This window comes from Triticum urartu, chromosome 2 (assembly GCF_003073215.2).
Source record: "Triticum urartu cultivar G1812 chromosome 2, Tu2.1, whole genome shotgun sequence".
Taxonomy (NCBI): domain Eukaryota; kingdom Viridiplantae; phylum Streptophyta; class Magnoliopsida; order Poales; family Poaceae; genus Triticum; species Triticum urartu.
In genome coordinates, this window is record NC_053023.1 from 70,175,473 (window position 1) to 70,192,751 (window position 17,279).

The following is a 17,279-nucleotide window of genomic DNA, read 5'->3' on the forward strand; positions in this document are numbered from 1 at the left end:
AATGGATGTCCATCACTGCGATGATGCAGAGGCCCGAGGTTTAACCTCTTTTTATTTTATTTTTACTCAAATCAGCATCAGACGCGCAGCAACATATTATCCTGCGTTGCAAATGTTATCAAATTAGCATTCGGAGTAACAAGATATACAGCCTAGCAACTGCCGGATATAACAATGCGTTCTATGAAATCTGTTCAGAGCATCTGTGTATACCAGATTAGCAGTTCACCGATTGTTCGTCCTATGCCGCTGTTGTGTATTCAAATGCACGCGATCCATTGATCCTCTGTTGACTCCGTGTGCTTCCGTTAACAAATTATTAGGGAAAAGGAAATACTGAACCGCCGTCTCGTCCAAATAACTGAATCACGGTGTGTCACTGTACATATTTCCCTCTACTAAATGAAAAGGCAGCGCTCCTGTCAGTTCTTCAAAAAAAAAAACACGGTGCGTCATTTGATCCGGCAGGAGCACACACCGTACATGAGTTTTTTTTTAACATGGTACATGAGATTTCTATTCTATCCATCTCCTCCTGATCTACTCGGGAAACACATAGTCACATGCCAATACACTGGAGAGCAAGGGTGCCGACGGGGCCTAACTCGTGAGCCTCTCCGCCGCCGCACGCTCAAACACCGCCCTCAGTGACTTCTTCACCTCGTCGTCAGCGAACATAAACTCCACAGCTCCCTGGGCTAGACGAAATAGCTCGGTCTTGCTAAGACCTGACGAATTACACACCGGATGCAATGTTTAGAGTCGGTGTAAGCAAGTATATGTTCTTGGAATTACTGAGGAATAACCTCTGATTGATTTTCTGGGTACTGTTTCTAAGAGAAATGAGCGCATACCAAAGGTAGACGCGGCGAGGTAATACTCATTTGAGAGGCTCGTTGAAAAGAGGCCACAATCGTCGGTGCATATCGACAGAGGGTGTTTCGCGTTGTAGAGGTCAGCTGCACAAGTTCGGAAACTCGGAATGTTAAGATGCTTGCTGGGGTTAGTTTTATTTATCAAGGATTTTGGGTTCTGCATTGTCAGATACAGACCAAAGTGATGACGCTCAAGAGAAGGGGTGCCTCCGGTCATAACATTGGAGGTTAAACATATCTCCACCTGCAGAATTTCGTCTTGGAAGTTAGGTAAGCATGGCTGACATAGAATAGCTACAGATAATGAAAGGCGAGGAACAGAAATGAGGTCACCGGGATCACTGATGACTTGAGCTTCTTCCACTCTTCGTCGTCGAGGCAGCAGACATGACCCAGCCTTTGAGGGCAGAAGTCCAGCATTGCTTGGATCTCCTTCCTGTTTGGTACCTGTTGTTCACTAGTAATATTTAATTTCATTGGCCAAATAATATATGTAAAGATTTGCAAACGGTACTTTGAGAAAATAATGATAATAAGAAAACAGTGTGTTTTGAATTGTCTAAATGTATTTTCATACCTCACCACAGTGAATTGTGGTGGGGATTCCCAGCTCTTTAGCATGTTCTAGAGCAGGCAGGTATGTCTCCCTTCACAAATTTTGAAAACATCATGCAATATTAGCACATAAATAGCTAACATGTTTTCATTTAGTTCGAGCCAGATATAAAATATTTCTTACCATTCCCCTACAACTGGATTGCCAGAGAGATCAATGCCAATTACACCCTGGTCCTTCATTTCCATGGCTAAATTAACCTGATGAAAGGAAGTAAACTATTAAATATGTTCCAAGCTTTGTTCAGAGTATAGGCTGAAGTGGAAGATCAACATACAGTATCCAATGCAGCAGAAGTTGTCTCATGACGGTCAATACTCAGAAGGAGCCTAACATATATCTTCTTTCTCTTTGTGTCGCCACCCAAATCACTCATTGGTGTACAACTTAATTTTTCATTGTTTAGAAGAACATCAACGTCTTCAACAGACTTATGACCTTTTACAACAGCATTCATGTAGGATCGCTTTGTTATCCCCTTGGCTTCATTATTCTAGGCGGTGAGAGCAAAAGAGACACAAAACTAGTCACGTTGCGCACAGACTTGTAGAATTGTGAACTAATATGAAAAATAATCCAAAAGTAGCACCTTAGGCGGCGTCCTTATTTCTAAATACACAACATTCTCAGCAGCAAAATCTCCCACAACCTGCTAGTTTTGTCTGAACAATTAACTGAAGAAATGTTGTGTACAACAATGTGAAATAACGCAAATAACGATTAACATGCCTCCTTGGCGATTCTTGCTACTGTATCATGGTCAGTTGTAAGTATATGAAACAAATCAAAGAGCCTAACACACTCTGGGAGACATCTGTCATCTGTTGAAAATTTAAAACCAGAGTTAATAAGCAGACATGGAATTCAAGCCATACAAATAGTACAATTGCAAACAGAGAAATATAAGTACACAATTTGAAAGATGTTCATATTTGGTTCATAGCATGTTTTGATATGACTTATGGGTAGGTAGCATTGGAAAACGGCATGGAAATGGTCCACTTACTCTTCATGATCACATCCTTAACATCTTCAAGGACAATGACTCCTTTGTCACCTAGTTCTTTTGCTAGTTCTCTATTCAAGAAATGGCAACAAAAGGATATCAATTTCTAGAAATAGAAATATCAACTCCAATGGAAATACTAACATGCCAAGATAGCATTGTTAGAAGACAAGAAAGTAGAATACTGACAACTGAATGGTACCGAACAAAACCAGAGGTGTTTTATATGATAGTACTAATTTATACATTGTTGAAAATGTTGCGCGTTTTTGTGCGTATTAGAGAAAAGAGAAGAACGTGTTGAAGACAATGCAGTTATTGCGCCCTGAAATCACCATGGTAGTAAAATTGGTAGGTGATTTAAGTAGCTAGGGAGCATCCATCAGACTATGACACTATCACAGAACAGTTTCAGTACCCACATGGCATCTAACTTCCTCTGTCCCAAATGATAAGACGCTTTTGGTATGCTAAATTTTCGAAAATCTTAGGTGATGAATCGTTCAGCAAAACTTTCTTCCAAAAAAATCGTTCAGCAAAACGATCTGGGAGAGCGGTAGCAGACGCTGTTGGCCCCAAGGATGCAAACGAACGAAGCCAAGATCAGTCCAACTGCACTGCTCTAGCCTCGGATAAGAAGGCCTTGTCCACCGGATGGAAGGCACGAAGGACCGGGCGCTGGGGTTGAGGGGTGGCCGGGAAGAGGAGGGGAGAGGGAGCGGTACTGACAGGAGGGTGGAGTTGCGGACGGAGCCGTTGAGGTGGGCGTGGAGCTCCACCTTGGGGAGGGCGACGCACCACTCCCTCATCTCCTTCTCAGCCTCCGAAGTCTGAGTCTCCATGGCCGCCGGCTTCGTTTTGCTCCGGCGTCTCCCCGGCGCTCGCCTCCCCTTGTATGATTGGTTTCGTGTCGCTCGAGTCTTTGTGGGGCCAGAGCACGGAGGCAAAAGTGCGCAGCCGCCTGGCAAAATTGTAAAAACATCCGCCAAAGATAACAGCAGCAATCTCCACACCACAATGTAAAAGATCCAACCTTGGTCGACTGAATTGCAAAAGCCATCAACATTGAAGTCCAGGTTTGCAGGAGACACACTTCTATGGGTTTGTGCTAAAAACGACTAATTTTGCATCTAAGTTTTTGCAAGAAACACTAGTCGGCAGCTTAGGTCGTTTTGAACACGATTATGACAGGTGGGTCCCCTGGACAGGGTGACATGGTAAGAAAAAAGCCAATTACACCCCAATACAATTTTGTTTTGCAAAATGACCCCTAGAAAAGTAATCAGGTCCTCCGTGACCTTAATCTCCCACCGGTCCGGTGGTGGACGCCAGCGGCCACTCCCTCCCCGTGCGCGGCGAGGCACAAGGGAGGTTCGACGTGGTCGGCGACGGCAGGACGCCCTGGATCCGATGGTAGTGTGGGTTAGGCCTTGTACAATGCAATGTTCTTAGGAAGGTGCTTAGAGAAATAAATCAGGCTTTTCTTAAACACCGGTGCTTATTTGTACAGGGTAGACGTTTAATTAGGCGTCTCTCTTTTAAAAATAGGCACTAATGCTTCAGAAAAAACCGATTTATTTTTCTAAGCATCTAGCATTGTACAAGGCCTTAAGACGGCAGTGCAACAGAGCTCTGCACGGCGGCGATTGAATATCAACGGTGTTGTTCCTGTAGGAGAACGATGAAGACGGCACACATCAAAGAGAGATGGAAGAGATAGGGGAGGGCACCTGCGGCGGAGGAGCTCACCGTCGAGGGTCGGCAGGCTGCACGGCAGCAAGGTGCAAGGGTAAGCAGTGAAGCCGTTGAGGAAAAAAAAGAGAAGGGGGGGGGGGGGGGGGGGGGGGGGGGGGGGGGGGGGGGGGGGGGGGGGGGGGGCGTGGTGGAGCTGTTGCTCGTGGCCTGGCCTGATGGCCTCAGCCCGCACGCCTGCGAGCTCGAGCGTGCCGGCTGCGGAGCTCGCTGCTGCTCCTGGCCCTCTGTCACAACCTTATCCTCTTTCTTTCTTTTTTACAGAAAAGATAACCTTATTCTCTTCTATAATTTAATCTATGTTATTCTGTCTATTTGTGATCCATTATGTCGTGCCACGTCATTCTGTTCAGTGGGTCCTGCCTGTCATAAATGTTATTAAAATGAGCGAAGCGGATGACTAGTGGTTTCTGCAAAAAAATTAGGCTTCAAATTAGTGTTTTTTGGCACAGACATGTAGAAGTGTGTTTCCTACGAATCTAGTCTTCAATGTCGATGGTTTTTGCAATTCACTCAACGTTGGTCAGGCCCGGCCATAATAGACATGTCAACCATGTGACTATTATGCGATTAATAAAAATGGTTGTACATCAATTAATAATAGACATGTCAAACATCTCAACGTTGCCTAGGGGTTTATCACTTTATCCTCCCTTTTGATTATTATTTTTACTCAAATCAGCATCAAGAACCAAGAAAGACACGCAGCAATATATTATTACCCTGCGTTGCAAATGTTATCAAATTAGCATTCGGAGTAACAGGATATACGGCCTAGCAACTACTACCAGGTCTATAACAATGGGTTCCATGAAATGTGTTCAGAGCATCTGTATACCAGATTGGCACTCCACCGACTGTTCGTCCCTATGCCGCTGCTGTGTACTGTGCAATTGTGCATTCAAAAAAAAAATGCACGCGATCGATGTGGACCCCGTATGCTTCCGTTGACACGAACCAAACCGAACAACTGTTCTGGTTCAGGGAAAATGGAATACTGAATCGCCGTCATGTCCAGGTAACTGAATCACGGTGCGTCATTTGATCCGGCACGGGCGCACACCGTACTACGTGAGATTTCTATTCTATTCATCTCCTCCTGATCTACTCCGGAAACACACAGTCACATACCACTAAATTACTAATACACTGGAGAGCAAGGCCGACGGAGGAGGCCTAACTTGCGAGCGTCTCCGCCGCCGCACGCTCAAACACCGCCCTCAGTGACTTCTTCACCTTGTCGTCGGCGAACACGAACTCCACAGCGCCCTGGGCTAGCCGAAACAGCTCGGTCTTGCTAAGGCCTGACAAATCGCAGACCGAATTCAAAGCTCAGAGTCAGTAAACAAGTATATGTTGGGATTAATGGGGAATAACTCTGATTGATTTTACAGGTACTGTTTCTAAGAGAAATGGGCGTACCGAAGGTAGACGCGACGAGGTAATACTCATTTGAGAGGCTCGTCGAAAAGAGGCCAGAATCATCGGTGCATATCGACAGAGGGTGTTTCGCGTTGTAAAGGTCAGCTGCACAAGTTCAGAAACTCGGAGCGTTAAGATGCTTGCTGGGGTTAGATTTCTTTTTGTCAAGGATGTTGGGTTCTGCATTGTCAGGTACAGACCAAAGTGATGAAGCTCCAGAGAAGGGGCGCCTCCGGTCATAACATTGGAGGTTAAACATATTTCCACCTGCAGCTCTCGAAAGTTAAGTAAACATGGGTGCCATAGAATAGCTACAGACAGTGAAAGGCGGGGAACAGAAATAAGGTCACCGGGATCATCGATGACTTGAGCTTCTTCCACTCTTCGTCGTCGAGGCAACAGACATGACCTAGCCTTTGAGGGCAGAAATCCAGCATTGCTTGGATTTCCTTCCTGTTTGGTACCTGTTGTTCACTAAGCTCTAATTTCATCTGCCAAATAATATATCGCATATGTAGAGATTTGCAAATGGTACTTCGAGAAAATAATGATAATAAGGAAACAGTGTGTTTGGGACATGTCTGAATGTGTTTTCATACCTCACCACAGTGAATTGTGGTGGGGATTCCCAGCTCTTTAGCATGTTCTAGAGCAGGCAGGTATGTCTCCCTTCACAAATTTTGAAAATATTAGCACATAAATAGTTATCATGTTTTCATTTAGTTCAAGCCAGATATAAAATATTCCGTACCATTCCCCTACAACTGGATTGCCAGAGAGATCAATGCCAATTACACCCTGGTCCTTCATTTCCATGGCTAAATTAACCTGACAAAAGGAAGTAAATTATTCAATATGTTCCAAGATTTGTTCAGAGTATAGGCTAAAATGGAAGATCAACATACAGTATCCAATGCAGCAGAAGTTGTCTCACGACGGTCAATACTCAGAAGGAGCCTAACATATATCTTCTTTCTCTTTGTGTCGCCACTCAAATCACTCATAGGTGTTTCATCGTTTCTTAAGTTAGAATCAAATAGAACAACGTCGACGTCTTCAACAGACTTAAGTCCTTTAACAACAGCATTCATGTATGATCTCTTGGTCATCCCCTTTGCTTCATTATTCTAGGCGGTGAGAGCAAAAGAGACAAAAAAAAACTAGTCACGTTGCGCACGGACTTGTAAAATTGTGAACTAATATGAAAAGAAATTCAGAAAATAGTACCTTAGGTGTCGTCCTTATTTCCAAATACACAACATTCTCGGCAGCAAAATCTCCCACAACCTGTTAGTTTTGTCTGAACAATTAACTGAAGAAATGTTGTGTAGAACAATGTGAAATAACGCAAATAATGATTAACATGCCTCCTTGGCGATCCTTGTCACTGTATCATGGTCAGTCGTAAGTATATGAAACAAATCAAAGAGCCTAAAACACTCTGGGAGAGATCTGTCATCTGTTGAACATTTAAAACCATAGTCAATAAGCAGACATGGAATTCGAGCCTTACAAATATCACAGCAGAGAAACATAAGTAGTACAAAATTTCAAAGATATGGATACTTGGTTCATAGTATGTTTTGATATGACTTATGGGTAGGTAAAGCCTTAGAGAAAACGACACGAAAATGGTCCACTTACTCTTCATGATCACATCCTTAACATCCTCAAAGACAATCACTCCTTTGTCGCCTAGTTCTTTTGCGAGTTCTCTATTCAAGAAATGGCAACAAAAGGATATCAATTTCTAAAAATATAAATATTAACTCCAATGGAGACAATCCGGTTTTTCCATCTCATAGAAATTCTAACATGTCAGGTAGTATTGTTTTGTTTTTTGCGGGAAGTCACGGTAGTATTGTTACAAGACAACAAAATAGAATATTGACAAATGAATGGCACGGAACAAAATTACGATATTGCTGATAATAGATTCCCTAACATTGCACATTCCCTTTGGAAAATGATGCGCGCTTTGGTGTGTATTCGAAGAAAAATAGAAGTACATATTGAAGACAATGGCGTTATTGCGCCTAGAAATCATCATGGTGGTGAAATTGGTAGTACTAGTACTAGATGCTATAAATGTCAGGTGAGCAAAACAATCTGGGAGAGAGGGAGCAGGCGCTGCTGCTGAGGATGCAGAAGAACTGAACCAAAATCACTGCGACTTCAATTGCACTGCTCTAGCCTCGGATAAGCAGACCTTGGCTACCGAACGGAAGATACGAAGAAGAAGCCGGGTCTGGGGTTGGGGAGGGGGGGAGCGGTACTGACAGGAGGGTGGAGTTGCGGACGGAGCCGTTGAGGTGGGCGTGGAGCTCCACCTTGGGGAGCGCGACGCACCACTCCCTCATCTCCTTCTCCGCCTCCGAGGTCTCCATGGCCGCCGGCTTCGTCTTGCTCCGGCGTCTCCCCGGCGCTCGCCTTGTATGATTGGTTTTGTCTCGCTCCAGTCTTTATGGGGCCAGAGTGCAGACACAAAGGTGCGCAGCCGCCTGGCAAAATTATAAATGCTGGTCGATTTCTGGACCACCCGATTCTGCGCTGAGATCAGTGATGCGCTTTAGACTAGCCACAATGAAGAGTAACATACATGTATCCCTAAACTATATTACTATCTTTATAGTGGGTAGTAATTTAAGTATGATAACATGTAAGGATTCATTTATTAGGTTATAGACTCATATTGCATTGAGACATGTGATGTTACAGTAACTAACTAAGTTACTACAACTATCTCTCTCCTCATTAACTCATTGTCACACAAGCAAATTTGCTGAGTTGGACTCGATGTTACTGCTGAAGTTACTCCCACTGTGGCTAGTCTTATGCGGCTCGTCCAACACGTCCTCGCCTCCCCATTGTTCACAAGTTTTTTTTTCTTGAACCATCGTTCAGAAGAGTGTGCCGGCAGCATATCACAAAAATCGCATCAGTGTGCCGGTGCGCCTTTTCTTATTTCTTTTTCTTCTATCCTTTTCTTATTTCCTTTTCTTCTGTCCTTGATCTACGGATCATCGTCTTTGTCACATTTCCAACTGCTCCCTGCTTAAAATCAATGAAACACCAGCCAAGGCTGCCCTTTCAAAAAAAAGTCTTGGTGGTAGAAAACGGAATTTACTCTAAAAAAGTAGTCCCTAGTTGATAAGTTTGTGGAACTATGTATTGTATGATGATTGTTCTAATGGTCCCTAGTTGATAAGGATGTGCGGACACATATTCTTGACTAGTATACGACTCGGTTGATGACTATGTTTCACAAGTCATGTGCATGGAGATGCTAAACCGATAGTATGGGATCGGGGATGGAGATCACCGAGCCGGACAGACCCACTTTGAGACGCGGCGAGATATAGTCATCTGTTAGTCTCAAGTGCAATGTCTATGCCATGTCCTAGACCTGAGGTCCTCGCATGTTTTCGGGATGAGGATCGACTCACTTAGGGTCTATCAAACGCTACTCCGTAACTGGGTAGTTATAAAGGTAGCTTTCAGATGAGTCGTGAGACATGCCGCGAGACATGGTTGACCAAGATGGGATTTGCCCCTCCTATTTGGAGAGATATTCTCTGGGCCCTCTCGAGTGATCAGATTCAGAAAGCATGGCCATGCGACTTGGGTTAAGTCTTAACCCAGTTCGGGAATCTGTATCATGGTTTCGAGAAGAGAGGTCGACCTATCACAAGGGTGACAAGTATTCGCCTTGAGCTCGACAACAAATATCGTGAGGCAAAAGGAAAGTTGCATTGTTGAGGTTCGTCAAACGACTTTATGCCCACATGGGAGTTGGCACGTTCTGCTAGGAGCCGCTACCAACTATCGACTCTGGTCGTGTCCATGTGTACGTGAACCTATAGGGTCGCACACTTAAGGGGCTGCAGCCCATTCGGATTGGATCTGAGTGGAAAATGGATGTGGACTCCTAGTGGGCTCAAGTGTTGAGCCCACCTTGAAGGTCTATATAAAGGGTAGTGGGCACACCACTTAGGGTTGATAGTATTGAACCCTGGTTAGCCATCGCCACTCCCCACGCCCATGCCGCGCGACCGGACCTAGCAGTCCCCGCTCGACGCTGCTCCCCGTACATGTGTATACCTTGGAGGCATCGCATCTGCGGTGCTTGGACGAACCATTCGAGGGAACCGCGAGGTGCCGAACCGCATCTGTGGTGCCTACGTCTGTTGAATATGAAGTTAATGATAGTGATCATGAAGCTTCGGATCAAGTTGCTTTCGAACCTCGTAGGTCGACAAGGATATGTACTACTCCTAAGTGGTACGGTAATCCTGTCTTAGATATCATGTTGTTAGACAACAATGAACCTACGAGCTATGGAGAAGCGATGGTGGGCCCGTATTCCGACAAATGGTTAGAAGTCATGAAATCCGAGATAGGATCCATATATCAGAACAAAGTATGGACTTTGGTGGACTTGGCCGATGATCGGCAAGCCATTGAGATAAATGGATTTTTAAGAAGAAGACGGACGTGGGCGGTAATGTTACCGTCTATGAAGCTCGACTTGTGGGAAAGAATCTTTTCACAAGTTCAAGGAGTTGACTATGATGAGAATTTCTCACCCGTAGAGATGCTTAAGTCCATCGGAATAATGTTAGCATTAGCTGTATTTTTCGATTATGAAATCTTACAGATGGATGTCAAAACAAGTTTTCTTACCAGTTTTCGTAAGAAAAGTTGTATGTGATACAATAAAAGGTTTTGTCGATCCTAAGGATGCTAAAAGGTATGCTGGCTCCAGCAATCCTTCTATGGACTAGAGCAAGCATCTCGGAATCGGAATATATGTTTTGATGGAGTGATCAAAGCTTTTAGGTTTATACAATGTTTGCTAGAAACTTGTATTTACAAGAAAGTGAGTGGGAGCACTACAACATTTCTGATAAGTATATGTGGATGACATATTGTTGATCCGAAATAATGTAGAATTTCTGGAAAGCATAAACGGTTGTTTGAAGAGTGATTTTCAAAGGAAGACCTGGATAAAGCTGCTTACGTAATGGGCATCAAGAGCTATAGAGATAGATCAAAATGCCTGATGATACTTTCAAAGAACACACACCTTGACATGTTTTTGAAGGAGTTCAAAATAGATCAGTCAAAGAAGGGGTTCTTACCTGAGTTGTAAGGTGTGAAGTTGAGTAAGACTCAAAGATTGACCACGACAGAAGAAAGAGGAAGGACGAAGGTCGTCCCCTATGCTCTTGTCATAGGCCCTATACGGTATGCCATGCTAAGTACCGCAACTGATGTGTGCCTTGCCACATGTCTGGCAAGAGGGTACAAAGGTGATCTAGGACTGGATCACCATATAGCGGTCAAAATTATCCTAAGAGGAATAAGGAAATGTTTCTCGGTTATGGAGGTGATAAAGAGTTCGACGTAAAGAGTTACGTCGATGCAAGCTTAACACCTATCCGGATAGCTCTGAGTAGAGATACCGGATACGTATAATGGAGCAACAATTTGGAATAGCTCCAAGTGGAACGTAGTAGCAGCATCAACGATATAAAGTTTTGCAAAATACATAGGGATCTGAATATGGCAAGACCCGTTGACTACAACCTCTCTCACAAGCATAACATGATCAAACCCAGAACTCTTTGAGTGTTTATCACATAGTGATGTGAACTAGATCATTGAGTCTAGTAGACTCTTGGATGTTGGTCACATGGCGATGTGACATGTGAGTGTTAATCACATGGCGATGTGAACTAGATTATTGACTCTAGTGCAAGTGGGAGACTGTTGGAAATATGCCCTAGAGGCAATAATAAATTAGTTATTATTATATTATATTTCATTGTTCATGATAATCGTTTATTATCCATGCTAGAATTGTATTGATAGGAAACTTAGATACATGTGTGGATACATAGACAACACCATGTCCCTAGTAAGCCTCTAGTTGACTAGCTCGTTGATCAATAGATGGTTACGGTTTCCTGACCATGGACATTGGATGTCGTTGATAATGGGATCACATCATTAGGAGAATGATGTGATGGACAAGACCCAATCCTAAGCCTAGCACAAAGATCGTGTAGTTCGTATGCTAAAGCTTTTCTAATGTCAAGTATCATTTCCTTAGACCATGAGATTGTGCAACTCCCGGATACCGTAGGAGTGCTTTGGGTGTGCCAAACGTCACAACGTAACTGGGTGGCTATAAAGGTTCACTACAGGTATCTCCGAAAGTGTCTATTGGGTTGGCACGAATCGAGACTAGGATTTGTCACTCCGTGTAAACGGAGAGGTATCTCTGGGCCCACTCGGTAGGACATCATCATAATGTGCACAATGTGATCAAGGATTTGATCACGGGATGATGTGTTACGGAACGAGTAAAGAGACTTGCCGGTAATGAGATTGAACAAGGTATCGGGATACCGACGATCGAATCTCGGGCAAGTATCATACCGCTAGACAAAGGGAATTGTATACGGGATTGATTGAATCCTTGACATCGTGGTTCATCCGATGAGATCATCGTGGAGCATGTGGGAGCCAACATGGGTATCTAGATCCCGCTGTTGGTTATTGACCGGAGAGTTGTCTCGGCCATGTCTGCATGACTCCCGAGCCCGTAGGGTCTACACACTTAAGGCTCGATGACGCTAGGGTTATAAGGAAAGTATGTACGCGGTTACCGAATGTTGTTCGGAGTCCCGGATGAGATCCCGGACGTCACGAGGAGTTCCGGAATGGTCCGGAGGTAAAGATTGATATATAGGAAGTATGGTTTTGGCCACCGGAAGTGTTCCGGGCATCACCGGTAGTGTACCGGGACCACCGGAGGGGTCCGGGGGGTCCACCAGGTGGGGCCACCAGCCCCGGAGGCCTACATGGGCCAATAGTGGGAAGGGACCAGCCCCTAGGTGGGCTGGGGCGCCTCCCACCAAGGCCCAAGGCGCCTCCAAGAGGGGAGGGGGGCAAACCCTAGGGCAGATGGGCCCTAAGGCCCACCTCAGGTGCGCCTCCCCCTCCCCCCCTTATGGCCGCCACCCTAGATGGGATCTAGGGCTGCCGCCACCCCTAGGGAGGAAACCCTAGGTGGGGCACAGCCCTCCCTCTCCCCTATATATAGTGGAGGCAAAGGGGCAGCCCAACACATGAAGTTCCTCCCCTGTTGGCGCAGCCCTACCCCTCTCCCTCCTCGTCTCTCGTAGTGCTTGTCGAAGCCCTGCTGGAGTCTCGCGCTCCTCCACCACCACCACGCCGTCGTGCTGCTGCTGGATGGAGTCTTCCCCAACCTCTCCTTCTCCCCTTGCTGGATCAAGGCGTAGGAGACGTCACCGGGCTGTACGTGTGTTGAACGCGGAGGTGCCGTCCGTACGGCACTAGGATCATCGGTGATTTGGATCACGACGAGTACGACTCCATCAACCCCGTTCACTTGAACGCTTCCTCTTAGCGATCTACAAGGGTATGTAGATGCACTCTCATTCCCCTCGTTGCTAGATTACTCCATAGATTGATCTTGGTGATGCGTAGAATTTTTTTAAATTTCTGCTACGATCCCCAACAGTGGGCCCCCTGGAGCTCCTCCGACCTCAACTCCAACTCTATATATTTACTTTCGGGGAGAAAAAAATCAGAGAGAAGAATCATCACGTTTTACGACACAGAACCGCCGCCAAGCCCTAAAACCTCTCGGGAGGGCTGATCTAGAGTCCGTTCGGGGCTCCGGAGAGGGGAATCCGTTGCCATCGTCATCATCAACCATCCTCCATCACCAATTTCATGATGCTGACCACCGTGCGTAAGTAATTCCATCGTAGGCTTGCTGGACGGTGATGGGTTGGATGAGATCTATCATGTAATCAAGTTAGTTTTGTTAGGGTTTGATCCCTAGTATCCACTATATTCTGAGATTGATGTTGATATGACTTTGCTATGCTTAATGCTTGTCACTAGGGCCCGAGTGCCATGATTTAAGATCTGAACCTATTATGTTTTCATCAATATATGAGAGTTCTTGATCCTATCTTGCAAGTCTATAGTCACCTATTATGCGTTATGATCCGTTAACCCCGAAGTGACAATAATCGGGATATTTACCGGTGATGACCGTAGTTTGAGGAGTTCATGTATTCACTATGTGTTAATGCTTTGGTCCAGTACTCTATTAAAAGGAGGCCTTAATATCCCTTAGTTTCCATTAGGACCCCGCTGTCACGGGAGGGTAGGACAAAAGATGTCATGCAAGTTCTTTTCCATAAGCACGTATGACTATATTCAGAATACATGTCTACATTACATTGATGAATTGGAGCTAGTTCCGTGTCACCGTAGGTTATGACTGTTACATGATGAACCGCATCCGGCATAATTCCCCATCACCAATCCATTGCCTACGAGCTTTTCATATATTGTTCTTCGCTTATTTACTTTTCCATTGCTATTGTTACAATCACTACAAAATACCAAAAACATTACTTTTGCTATCATTACCTTTTGCTACCGTTACCACTACTATCATATTATTTTGCTACTAAACACTTTGCTGCAGATATTAAGTTTCCAGGTGTGGTTGAATTGACAACTCAGCTGCTAATACTTGAGAATATTCTTTGGCTCCCCTTGTGTCGAATCTATAAATTTGGGTTGAATACTCTACCCTCGAAAACTGTTGCGATCCCCTATATTTGTGGGTTATCACCCGCGCGCCGCCCTTGCCCCGCCGCGCGCCGCTCCTGCCCTGCCGTCGCCGCTAAATGTAACCTTTTAGTTATACATGCTATTTTTTTACATGTTTTTAGATTTTCATATATGTATGTATGTATTTTTTAGATATATGTATTTTTTTATGTATGCTCATATATGTATGTATGTATGTATTTTTTACATGTTTTTTGTATGTTTGTATGTATTTTTTCAATTGTAATATGCATGATGTTTTAAAAATACATATATGCAAAATTTAGTTTTTTTAGAAAAGTTTTATCTATATATGTTCTCTCATTTAGTACATTTTAGGTTAGTTTCATTTTTAGAAAAGTTTTATATATTTAGGAAGAAGGAAGAAGAAGAAAAAAAAATTATATGCAAAAGTCACATTTTTAGAAAAATTTTATATATCTAGTTAGGAAAGGAAGAAGAAGAAAAAGAAGGAGAGGAAAAAGGGAAATAAGAAGCGAAAGAAAGGAGAAGAAGAGGAGAAATAAATAAGAAGAGGAAAAAAGAAGAAAAAGAAGAGAAGAAGAAGAAAGGAATAGAGGAGAAGAAGAAAAAATAGGAATAGAGGAGAAGAAGAAAAAAATAGTTCTTCTTTTTTTTCTTCGATCTTCTCCTCTATTCCTTTCTTCTTCTCCTCTTTTTATTTCTTCTTCGTCTTCTTATTTTTTATCAGGTATGTCGTTGTCGATATACCCCTCCCGATAACTTCAACACGAGGGGGAGATCGATATACCTCCTCCCCGATAACATTATTTTCCCATGTATGTATGTCGTCGTTGTCGATATAACCCCCTCCCGGATAACTTGGACATGAGGGGCGGTTGATATATATACCCCCTTCGATCGTGATAACTTATACCACAGAAGCACCCCCAGCCCTCTCGCTCGACCAAAACTCTCGAGGACACCCAAACCCTAGAAAAAAACAATGTCGGTCTCCTACCCCCTCCCGCCGCGCCCCTACCCGACAAACTCTCTCGAGGCCACCCAAATTTACCAAGTTAAAAGAGTGTTGTCGTCGAGGCCACTCCAAACCCTTGACGCGTTTTCGAGGCCACTCCAAACCCTTGACGCGTTGTCGAGGCCATCCCAAACCCTTGAAGCGTTGCCGAGGCCACCCCAAACCCTAGAGAAGCATCGAGGCCACTAATATGATTCCTTATTATGATTAGCTAGCTAGTTCTACATTTGTCACTAATATATCCATCTGTCATGTTTGAATAATAATTGCCATGTTGTAAATATTTTCAAAAACTATGGAGCACCCCCGAGACAAAGCAATAGAAGCGGTGTTGGGGGACATAATCGCAGCCGGAAGTGATGTCGTCTTGTCGTTTCTCAACGACGCCGATGGTCTAGAAGGACATGGTGAAGAAGCAGGCTACAATGATCGAACAATGGAGGAGGAAGGACATGATTATGATGGCTCCGATGACCGAATGCCGGTGGAAGAAGGACACCGTGATGACGGCTCCGGTGAACGGAGTCCGGCCAGGTATATATATTAATTAAGCATGTGCTGACTATAGCTAATTGATGCATTAATTGTTTTTGGTATGTACACATATTAATTAATAACTCTCGTCTTTCTCCTTTTTTCTAGCCCTCCGGATCGAGCACAACTTCGGTAAAGAGACGAGGCCCAAAGAAAAATTTGCGCTCGGATGAAAGGTTTGAGATCACAGCAATCGCGCGCGATGGCCAACCGATTGAACCATCCGGACAAAGGAAGCATTTGCTGCTCAGTGTGGGGTTCTTGTTAGGGACAAGATCCCGATAAGCATCCACCAATGGTATAAGCCGGCTAAAGAAGACCCTGAGGTGTCTTATGTCAACGATATGCAGAAAGATAATCTTTGGACCGCGCTGAAGGCAAATTTCACCCTACCGCCAGAGGAGGATCTGGAGAAGCCAGTTAAAGAGCAATTGATCAAGTCTCATGCTCTTAAGAAGATGGCAGAACTATCCAGGAGGTGGGAGAATGAGCTGAAAATAACGTTTGTTGACAAAGAAGAGACACCAGAATTCATCGGCCGGTATGAGAAGATCAGAGATCACTGGGACGAATTTGTGGCCCACAAGACATCGGACAAGAGTAAGAAGATGTCATCGACAAACAAGATAAATGCTGCAAAGAAGAAGCTTCACCATCGCACGGGGTCAGGTGGCTACCTCAAAGCCCGGCCATTATGGGCCAAGGCTGAGAATGACCTGGTTGATAAAGGGGTCGAACCAGAGACATTGAACTGGCCAGACCGTTGCCGGACTTGGTTCTTCGGGGTTGGCGGAACCTTGGACCCTGTATCAGGGAAGTACCGTTGGACGAACGAGCAACTGCGAATACCCGTCACGAAGCTTCGGTAGTATATCGATGCTGCGCAACAAGGGACGTTCGTTTCAGACAGAGAGAACGGCGATCTCACAATGGCCCTCGGGAATCCTGAGCACCCTGGACGGACACGAGGCACGCCAGGCTCCGTTCCGTGGAAGGATGGGTTTCCGGGCGCATGCGGTTACAAATGCCAGGAGAGGAGGAAGAAAGTGGAGCAGACCCAAATGCAGGCGCTGCACGCAAGGGTACAAGCGATAGAGGAACGAGAAGCAGATCTCAGCAAGCGACCTGCCAAAGCTTCCCCCAAAGCTACCCCGCCATCTCAGCGGAGAAGCAACGTGGCTACCACCGAGCTGCTTCAGCTGGAGCCTGTCTTCACGGCTCCTGTCAGCTACCCCGTGGATGCTATCACGGAGTCTCAACATTGCTATCTTATGACGCAATGGATGAAATTGAAAGTCAAGGCGGCTGTTGGCTCTGTTGCACCTCCTGAACCTGGCGCAACTTTTCACTGTCGGCCGATTCCAGAAGGATATGCTAGGGTGATGGTGGATGAAATAACTGGCGTATTTG

General features: G+C 44.8%; 2 protein-coding genes across 5 annotated transcripts; both read right to left on the bottom strand.

The window, feature by feature from the left end:
- Positions 1 to 334: 334 nt before the first annotated feature.
- Positions 335 to 4,469, bottom strand: LOC125535851 (N6-mAMP deaminase-like). 3 transcript variants are annotated; one of them, XM_048698922.1, is made up of 11 exons: positions 4,228 to 4,469; positions 2,498 to 2,568; positions 2,221 to 2,312; positions 2,081 to 2,140; positions 1,769 to 1,984; positions 1,615 to 1,691; positions 1,453 to 1,522; positions 1,209 to 1,322; positions 1,053 to 1,119; positions 855 to 959; positions 335 to 728 (listed from the first exon to the last, which is right to left on the bottom strand). In XM_048698922.1, the coding sequence occupies exons 2-11, from the start codon at positions 2,502 to 2,504 to the stop codon at positions 601 to 603; spliced, it is 936 nt and encodes a 311-aa protein (XP_048554879.1). In that variant the 5' UTR covers positions 2,505 to 2,568; positions 4,228 to 4,469; the 3' UTR covers positions 335 to 600. The 3 variants fall into 3 exon arrangements, with proteins under 3 accessions (XP_048554879.1, XP_048554878.1, XP_048554877.1); XM_048698921.1 differs by having other exon boundaries at positions 4,247 to 4,468; XM_048698920.1 differs by lacking the exon at positions 4,228 to 4,469 and adding an exon at positions 3,227 to 4,175.
- Positions 4,470 to 5,177: 708 nt separating this feature from the next.
- Positions 5,178 to 8,162, bottom strand: LOC125535850 (N6-mAMP deaminase-like). Of its 2 annotated transcripts, none has more exons than XM_048698919.1 (11): positions 7,952 to 8,162; positions 7,316 to 7,386; positions 7,039 to 7,130; positions 6,899 to 6,958; positions 6,577 to 6,798; positions 6,423 to 6,499; positions 6,271 to 6,340; positions 6,022 to 6,135; positions 5,872 to 5,938; positions 5,672 to 5,776; positions 5,178 to 5,553 (listed from the first exon to the last, which is right to left on the bottom strand). In XM_048698919.1, the coding sequence occupies exons 1-11, from the start codon at positions 8,056 to 8,058 to the stop codon at positions 5,426 to 5,428; spliced, it is 1,113 nt and encodes a 370-aa protein (XP_048554876.1). In that variant the 5' UTR covers positions 8,059 to 8,162; the 3' UTR covers positions 5,178 to 5,425. The 2 variants fall into 2 exon arrangements, with proteins under 2 accessions (XP_048554876.1, XP_048554875.1); XM_048698918.1 differs by having other exon boundaries at positions 6,022 to 6,162.
- Between the last annotated feature and the right edge of the window lie 9,117 nt (positions 8,163 to 17,279).